General features: G+C 41.1%; 1 protein-coding gene across 4 annotated transcripts in view; it reads right to left on the bottom strand.

Moving 5' to 3' along the window:
- The window catches only part of arhgap45b (Rho GTPase activating protein 45b), a 27,506-nt gene that overhangs the window by 8,357 nt on the left and 9,920 nt on the right, over positions 1 to 9,229 (bottom strand). For 2 of the 4 annotated variants that reach the window (XM_050054402.1, XM_050054405.1), the window contains exons 4-14: positions 8,564 to 8,707; positions 8,316 to 8,400; positions 6,118 to 6,190; positions 4,272 to 4,347; positions 3,575 to 3,706; positions 2,541 to 2,602; positions 2,267 to 2,392; positions 2,055 to 2,135; positions 1,798 to 1,965; positions 1,449 to 1,586; positions 1,103 to 1,299 (exon numbers count right to left, since the gene is read on the bottom strand). In XM_050054402.1, the coding sequence (XP_049910359.1) occupies positions 1,103 to 1,299; positions 1,449 to 1,586; positions 1,798 to 1,965; positions 2,055 to 2,135; positions 2,267 to 2,392; positions 2,541 to 2,602; positions 3,575 to 3,706; positions 4,272 to 4,347; positions 6,118 to 6,190; positions 8,316 to 8,400; positions 8,564 to 8,707 (1,282 nt within the window). The remainder of the gene's footprint in view (positions 1 to 1,102; positions 1,300 to 1,448; positions 1,587 to 1,797; positions 1,966 to 2,054; positions 2,136 to 2,266; positions 2,393 to 2,540; positions 2,603 to 3,574; positions 3,707 to 4,271; positions 4,348 to 6,117; positions 6,191 to 8,315; positions 8,401 to 8,563; positions 8,708 to 9,229) is intronic. The other 2 variants (XM_050054403.1, XM_050054406.1) reach the window with 1 other exon arrangement.

Genomic DNA, 9,229 nt, shown 5'->3' with positions numbered 1-9,229 from the left:
CCCCGTTTTGCGAATCAACATTTTTTCGAATCAACCAAAACCCGGCTAAAGCGAGCGTATTTTAGTTTGTGCGAATCAGGGGATTTTAATTCGAATTTTGGCGTTTCCATCATAATTTTCTGATGCGATACTTCTAGATGCACATCTAAACAGGCTGATGGAAAAAAATTTATAGACTTTATTAATCCCCCTGAGGGGAAATTAAATTTTTTCACTCCGTTGTCATTAACACACAGGTCCGAAATAGACACAAAATGCACAAACAGGACCTATACATGCACAAAATGGCTTCTGTCTTTTATCCTCATCTGCGGCGTTCAACAGTTGGAGTGCATGATGGTTTTGAAGCTGTCTATACTCCAAAAGTGCAAGGGCAACAAAGGCTTTCTTGTGGGCATGTTTTTTTCCGACTTGTCCACCGTTGTCAACTAGAATGCAAAAGTTGTTGTCAACTCGGAGGTGACGTCATTCCCACTTCCGACTTCCGACCTCCGAGTACAAAACAAACGCACCATTACGTACCGAAGATTTAGTTAGCTTTGGGCGGAGCTAGGCCAGCCATTTCCGTGTTTCCAGTCCTTGTGCTAAGCTAAGCTAACCAGCTGCAGCTTCACATTTACTGCACAAATGTTAGGAGTGAGGGTGGGGGAATAGCAATACAGCAGAGTCGCGATACTTTTGTGAGGCAATATCGTATCGTCACGCAGAGCCAAGCATCGATTTTTTTTATTATACAAATGATTAATATCACAAATACAAATGAAACTTTAGGGTGCTGCTGTGAAAAAATGGCTGAAGTGAGATGAACAGACAGTGACAGATGGTGACAAAGTTTTCCTTTGAGGACATAATCTACACATGAAAAAGGGTGATATATCGCAATATATCTGATCCCAACACTCAACATATTGCAACATATTTAAAACCACAATAATCCTGTATCATGATGACTGTGATAATATTGTATCGTGGATTGATTCCCACCCCTAGTGAGAGTGACATCAATCTTCTCATCTAACTCTCAGCATGAAAGTGAATAAGAATATTTCTTAAAAAATGTCGAACGTTTTCTTTTAGGTTTAAGGATAATTGTGGCTCTTACTGTGACGATGAGCTGGAGGGACAGTAGTTCTCAAATGCATATTGTACATTCGGCTGCTCTGGCAGCTGCAGGTCTCGGACGTGGGCGGCGTACTGCTGGCCCGGGTCGTACAGCTTACTGCTCTCACACAGAGTCTGGTAGTGAACCGGCAACGCTACCGTCTGCATGTGCATGAGCTGGTAGTACGAGATGGTCGCCTGGTGGAGGGAAGAGGAAGGGAAAGAGTTCAGATTAGAGTATAGAGCATATATGGCACATTTAGAAAGGAAGCTATTTTGTAACAGTGAGGTTTGTGTGTGTGTGTGTGTGTGTGTGTGTGTGTGTGTGTGTGTGTGTGTGTTCTGACCGAGCGCAGGGTCTGGTCGCTCTGTTTGATGACGTCCTGCAGTTGTCTCAGCACTGTGACCTTTGTGTGCTCCAGCTCCAGCTGCTGAGTGGTGGCATCTGCTATACATGTCCGGTAGGTGGCCTCCGCCTCGTCTGACTGCACACACACAAACACACACACACATGCAAACTCTTTAAATTTACATCCTGTGTTCTGTTTTAATCTATCAGATTAGAACACAGATAAATGAAGAGTGTCAAATTATACGTCACCATGAGTCAACAACATGCAAATTGTATTTTAAATTCATGGTGCTGAAGCTCTGAAACAACAGATGCAGCCATAGAGTGAAGTCGTTGATAAGAACCTTGTTGCGAGCCTCCTCCTCTATTCGTTTCTTCTTCTCCACAGACTTTGCAGTCGACCCTCCTCCCTCTTCCTCGGCTCGGCTGGCTGCTGTTTTGGCCTTTTCGTACTCCTCGCAGCGAACCATGTAGGCCTGCTTGGCTTTCCGCAGGTTCGCCTCACACTCCATCTAAACAAAGACAAATTTGTTCCTTAACTTCTTAGAGATAAATCCAACAACTCCTGCTAACATGCTCACACATACACAACAGATCATACCAGTTTTCTCTTCGCTCGAATCCAGTGTTCCTTGATTTCCTTCCGTCTCTTTTCATGCTCCTGTTTACGCTGCATCAGAGGCTGCACAGATCAACACAATGTGCACACAACAAGGTAAAACACTCCACTATTAACAGCAGCATGAGTGACCGTCGCAGGGTGACTCAAGAAACACCTCACAGAAGTTATAAAGTGTTCACTGCACAACAAACCTGAGTGAAGTTTACCTGGATGAAGGTCTGGCTGTGCAGCGTGTTGCTGGCCTGCTGCAGCCCCACGCTCTGCTCCTGGTCCTGCTCCAGAGCCAGAGAGTAGATGGAGAAGAGCGGCATTTGGGGCTGGACACACACATGGAAAGAGAGGGTTCAGTATCAAACACAAACAAGGACAAAATGCAATATTGCTTTAAATTCATCCTACAGTTTAACATTCAGTATCACAGATGACCAGTGGGAGATATTCAGAGGTAAAATAAAGGCAGCTTACATGTGTTATGCTGTGTTTGCAGGACTGGTATAATCTCTGGAGGCCTTTGGCGAACTCAGTTTCTGGTCAGACAGAGGGAAAGAGAACAATGTGTTTCTGCAGGGGTTTATTTAAATCAGGCTGCAGCTACTGATCTTAAATCACTGATTAATCTATATCTATTCACAATTTATTAATTAGCTTATACAATGACAAAATCACACCAATCACAACTTGCTAAAAACCAAACTTGTGTCATATATTTTTTCTGCTACAGTCACGTCATTCAAACTCATCAAATTTACAATGATATGAAAGAGTTCAGAAAGCAAAACTTGACATCTTAGAAGCTGAACAAGTCTTATTTTTACTGCTAAAACACATGATCAAATCTGACTGTTAAGGTCTTTGAGGATATCATCTGACATTTTACAACTGGAACAATGCACTTACATATAAAAAAAAATAAATATGAAAATAAATTAGAAAATAATAAAATAAATTTAAAAAAAAGAACCATTTCCACTGACTATTACTTTTTTTTATTTAATTATATTATTTCATTTTTAAAAAATTATTATTATTTATTATTTTCGGTGGTGTTTGTAAAATATTAAAAAATATTATTAAAAATAAATAAATAATTGGAAAAAACCCCCACATCAATTTCATGTTGATAAACATTTTTTTTTAAAGAGCTACAACGATTAATCGATTAGTTGACAACTATTAAATTAACTGACAACTAATTTGACAATCAATTAATTGGTTTGAGTGATTTTTTACGACAAAAAAAGTCTTTGATTCCAGCGAATATGTGAATATTTTCTGGTTTCTTTACTCGTCTGACAACAAACTGAATATATTGGATTGTGGACAAAACAGAACATTTTAGGACGTCATCTCTGGTTTTAGGAAACAATTTTTTTAACCATTTTCTGACATTTTGTAACAAAACAACTAATCGATTATCCAGAATCTACAGATTTATTGTCCATGAAAATAACAGTACAATAAATCCACAGACAGACTAAACCTTTGTCCCTCCCACTCACCCAGTGAAGTCCTCTTCTCCACGTAGCTCATCAGGTCCTTCATGTACTTGGAAATGGTTTTGGCATAGAGCAGAGCGGAGTCCACCCCTCCCTCGCTGTGCTGCAGAATCACATCCACTTCCTCAGCTCTGCCTACGCATCAACACACAAACATAGGTCACTGCGCAGGAACAAGCACACTTCGTTGCTGTGACGACGCAAAGTGTTTTGTTGCTTATTATGATTTGTGTGCGGCAAAAAAGTCTGCAGCCGAGGTGTGAAGACTCAGAGCTGAAGTGACGATCTCCAAGATCCTGTGTTTTATGTTGGTGATGACTGTGCCACTGCTGTGTTTCACTCAGAGTGGCTGATTCTGTAGTTTTTAATACTTTTTTCTTTGATTTTCTGTGATAGACTGAGTTTTATGAAGCTCTGAAGCACATAGATGTACCACAGTATTTACATCAGCAGGGGGAGCCATACCAGACATCCAGTGTGTGAACAACATGTAATACCTTTCATGATCTGAATAAAGGTTGGATCGCTACTGTCAAACGTAAATGGATGACAGAGTACACAAACATAAAAATATAATAGCATTTCCACAAGACAAAATGAGTGTGAGTGGAAGGACAGAGGTGCAGAAGCATCACAGACAGCAGCCATGAGGGACAGAGAGATGTCAGAGTGTCAGTGGAGGAGCGGCAGATCATCCTACCCATGTCCTGGAGGTCGCTCCTGAACTGTCCCCCGTCCGCTCCCTGGCCTGTCGCAGCGTACAAGTTCTCCATCGACTGCACAGCACAGAGATGATTCATTAGTGACAAACACACACCAAGGCTCGCTGTAAATCAACAGAATTTTTTCTTCTTCATCCAGTGTAAAGTTGGGAGTGGAGATCAGTCTGACTTTTACTCCACTACATTTGAGAGACAAATACTGTGCTGCTGACTCCGCCACATATCTATGAAGGCTTCCATTACGGATACTTTGAAGTATCCCTTTGAAGCAGGTCTGGGCAACATATCTTTATTTTATTGATATCATGATGCGAGACTAGTGTTACTGGCTTTAAGGGCGGTGGCCTTGAGTGTGTGACATGTACTTCATTGTGTGTATGGAGGGAAGCAGCTGTCTCAAAGTGTCATGGTGAAGATGGCTGGTGGCAAAGAGTGATGATAACAGTATGGTTAAGTGTGGAGATAAGCTCAGGGCTACTGTTTGTTGTGAATGGCACCCGAACGCCTCGCCATCCTTCCTTCTGAAGAGTGGTCCAGACTGCTAGAAGCTAGTTAGCAGCTAATAACGAACCGAGCTAATTTAATGTTAATAAGCCAGTGTGTTCCCAACTACGGTTCGGAGCCAGTAAGCTGTCACTGAGAGAGGTCACACTAGATATCATCTTAGATTTTGGATACTGTAATATTGTAAGTGTTAGCAGCATTACAGTAAAGTCATGTTATTTTCTAATCTTACTAGACTGTCATTGTGTAAATATTTTGTGAAAACACCAGGCCTTCTGTGCAGAGTTTGCATGTTCTCCTCGTGTCAGCGTGGGTTTTCTCCAGGTACTCCAGCTTCCTCCCACAGTCCAAAGACATGCAGGTTAACTGGTGACTCTAAATTGTCCGTAGGTGTGAATGTGAGTGTGAATGGTTGTCTGTCTCTATGTGTCAGTCCTGTGATAGTCTGGTGACCTGTCCAGGGTGTACCCTGCCTCTCGCCCAATGTCAGCTGGGATAGGCTCCAGCCCCCCGTGACCCCCAACAGGATAAGCAGTTACGAAAAAATGAATGAATGAACATTAAATAAGTAAATTTATCTGTGAGTGTCGGTGCTCTTTTTGTTTTACGGCAGATTAAGGTAATAATTCCTCACTAGCAGAGCACACGACCATATCTTAAGTCCATATTTGAGATTTTTAAAATGAAGAAAGATTAATTAAGTTTTAAATGCGTGCTCCGTTTACCGCACATAAACTTCGTCACTAAGTACAAAAGTCTGCCATCCACCCTGAGAAAGCACGTTGAGGTATGTGACATTTGTTAAATTTCAGATAAACATTTTAAACAAAGTTGTCCGTGCTCGTCGTAGATGCAGTTTTTTTTTTTTGCTGTGAATGGTCAAATCAGAGTCATTAGGTTCTGTAAATCCACGGTAGCAACAATACAAAAATGTCTAGATACTGAAGTGTTTTTAAAAACAAGCACTTAAACTCAAGCGGGCTGTCCACTAATTGGAGGATCAGTGGTTCGACCCCTGGTTCCTCGGGCAAGATACTGGACCCCAAATTGCTCCTGATGGCTGTTCCATCGATGTATGACAGCATGTGAATGGTTACTGAGCAGCAGGTGGCACCATGTATGGTAGCCTCAGCCACCAGTGTGTGAATGGGTGAATGTGACGTAGTGTAAAAGCGCTTTGAGTGGCCGGAAGACTAGAAAGGCTCTATACAACTGCAGTCCATTTACCGTTTACCACATAGAGGTGTGTACTGTGTTGGATAACCCTACTGTTTTCTAATTGTCAGATGGGAAACACTGTTAGTTGTGTGATAAACTCACCCTGCTCTTCTCAGTGGGCAGCAGTGAGAGCAACGTGCTGCTGTCCACCTCTCCCATCAGCAGCTCAGACACACTGAGGAGAAACACAACACAAACACCTTTACGACAGCAAATAAAGCAGAAGTAGAAATACACTGTAGATATATATATAATTACATTATGAGGCAGAATTATATCTATACCTGAAGAACAATAATAAGATATTAAAAAGTACTCAGATACCTGTAGACACCCTGAGATAGGCAGAACTGACAGTTAGATTTACTGCTTTTTTAGACCCGTTCAGACGCCTTTACATCAAATTTAGGACAGATTTTTGGGCAAATCATGTTTTACTTATATAAGCATTGCAGGTAAGGAGTATATATGTGGTCTTGTGCAGAGGTGAGTGTAAGTGTGAAGTAAAATGACAGTATTATAGTTTAAAGATTTGTAATTTTACATTAAAGAAAGCTTCACACATTGCCACAAAAAGAAATGTAAAAATGAAATAAGATAAAATGTTTGTAGCAGTTTAGACCTCACAAACTCAAGTTTAAGACTATTTTACGACTTTTAAAGCCTTTCTAAAATTGAATTTAAGACTTTTAAAAGGACCCGCAGACACTCTGCTTCTACTGCTTCTACTTCTGAAATACAACTAGTAGTTTGTTGAATTAAAAAAGTAGAACTAAGAACTTCCACACACTGTCTGCTACACTTGCAGTTCAAGGAAATGTATAGAAAGCAAGAACAACGTTTCGATGCAGAGACTGTCAGGTTATCTTCTTCTCCAAGACGTTGTTCTTGTTCCCAATATATTTCCTAATATTACAGGTGTTTTTGTTCTATGATAATCGTCCTGTGGTCTTCTCCTATGTACCTGTCGACCCTCAGGTGTGCAAAAGTTTTGCATTTTGAATTTAAAAAGTGAAAAGAAATTATTTCCAACATTGTTTCATTGAAAAAAATGAACATTAAACTGAACACAAAAGGCACAAAAAAAGAAACCAACATTTTAAAGTGTGGTTTTCTCACTAAAAAAAAAATCCCTGAGTGAAATATCGCAGTCTTTCGCAATAGCATTAAAAAAAAAGGATATATTATGCAACCCGAGGCAGTAATAATAATCTGTGTGCGAAAAAATGGCAGATATAAAAATGCAGAAAAAAAAGGGGAAGGGGCCCTCGCAGCGTGTCTCGACAGGTACAAACAAACTGGAGACAGGAAGTGACAAACAGTTTAAATTGAGTCACTTTTCTCCACCTGGTCTGATCTCACTCTAAAACATTCATACTGTACGTCAAAGCACTCATTTTATTTCTCCACATATCCCTCATCCGATCAAGAAAAAAACCCTCCTGACGTCTTTCATTTTGTTTCACTCGCCTGCTGAAACACTAAACATAAAAGTCTCCATCTTGGTGTTTTTTCGTTCATGACAGAAAAGGAGTCAAACAGAGGAAGAGGGGAGGAGAGAATGAGGAAACAGACACGTCAGGCAGATTTCAACTGTCTCTGCCAGCTCACTTCCTCCTGCAGCTCTGTGACAGATGTCTAAACCCTGAAATGGCACAGGCTAACGTGATAAACTGCTGGTGAAATGTAATCTGATTACACACAAAGCTGACAAACCTCTCTAGTGGAGACTTCTACTTATCATGACGTTATTTTTACAGATTAAAAACACGCAGGTAAAAAAAAAAAATCTTGGAAAAACAGACGAGATGATTTTATCGTCACGTTCAAGAACATGTTTTGTGTCATTCATCTGAAGTATCTCAACTCAAGGGAACGTTCTCATGATTTATTGTCTCCTCCGTCTGTTGCAATCTGTTCACTAAGCAGCCAGGTAGTCAACAGCATTTTTCAAGTTTTGGTTTTGTGTCATACGGTAGAAGAAAAGAACCACTTCCTGTTTTCAGCTCTGCCTCATGCAAATGTGTCACCATCGCTGCACTTCTCTCTCTGATTCCCAACAACAGTCGACTTTGTACGCATTAACACACACGCATTACACACTACCTGATTCTTCTGTCTGTAAAAGAGGTAATACCCGATTAGACGCGGTTACAGGTCGCTATTGTTCTGGGTCAGTCTTTGTAGAAAGGACAATAAATAAACCAAACACGAGTGGTAATCACTGCTGGGTTATTTTTAGGATCAGAAGGTTATAATGTGATAATCAGACATGTTGTAGAGGTGTATCAGGTACTCACTTGCTGCTGAAAGCAACGGCGATGGTTTCAATCGCCTTCTCAAAGTCCTTCTTATCTGCCTCGTTAGAAGCCTCATAGTGGAAACCTGTAAAAATCACAACCATGTATCTGCTCAGGTTTCAGTTGTGATTAAAATACACTGCTGACAAACTGAGCACACACACCTGCACATGGTTAAAACATTTTAAAGCTCTCTGTCTAATGAATTTTTGTCCATGGCTGAAGGTTTCCCTGCTCATCAGACTGACCTTTGACCTTGGATATGAGCTTGCCGGCAGCGGTGAGGATCTCCACAGTGTTAAGCAGAGGGTAGGTGTTGATGACCTGACGCAGCACCCGCAGGACCTCGCCTAAACACTCGTGAGCCATGGGCCGCTGACCCTCCTTCTTACCTGGACGAGAGGGAGGAAGGAGGAGGATGAGATTGGACAAGAAGAGGGCAGACTATCTGCGCGTTCCAATACCCACACTGCCACACTATAAAGTATGCCAGGGACAGATTAAGTGTGTCAAATACAGTATACCAAAAATTCCCGGATGCTTTCCTGGCTGTTCTGACCCACAATCCTCTGCACAGTGAAAGATTTGTCACATCCACTGTCAGAAGACGCAATGATGGATGACAGCGCATTCAGGTGGCTGATGACCACTCATCTTACTATATAATGACGAAACCTCTGTCTGTGTGTCTGTTCCACGTTTTTCTCCTCACTGACTTGGTCAATCCATGTGAAATTTGGCACAGTGGTAGAGGGTCATGGGAGGATGCCAATGAAGCAATATTACATCAATTAGCCAAAGGGGGGCGCTATAGCAACTGATTGAAATTGCGAACAAATAACTTCCGGTTATATAGATTTTCCGCCATTTTGAATTTTTTTTGAAAAACACTTAAAGATTTTCCGCCATTTTAG

This window comes from Epinephelus moara, chromosome 10, assembly GCF_006386435.1.
Source record: "Epinephelus moara isolate mb chromosome 10, YSFRI_EMoa_1.0, whole genome shotgun sequence".
NCBI lineage: Eukaryota > Metazoa > Chordata > Actinopteri > Perciformes > Serranidae > Epinephelus > Epinephelus moara.
This window is presented reverse-complemented; position numbering and strand designations above follow the sequence as displayed.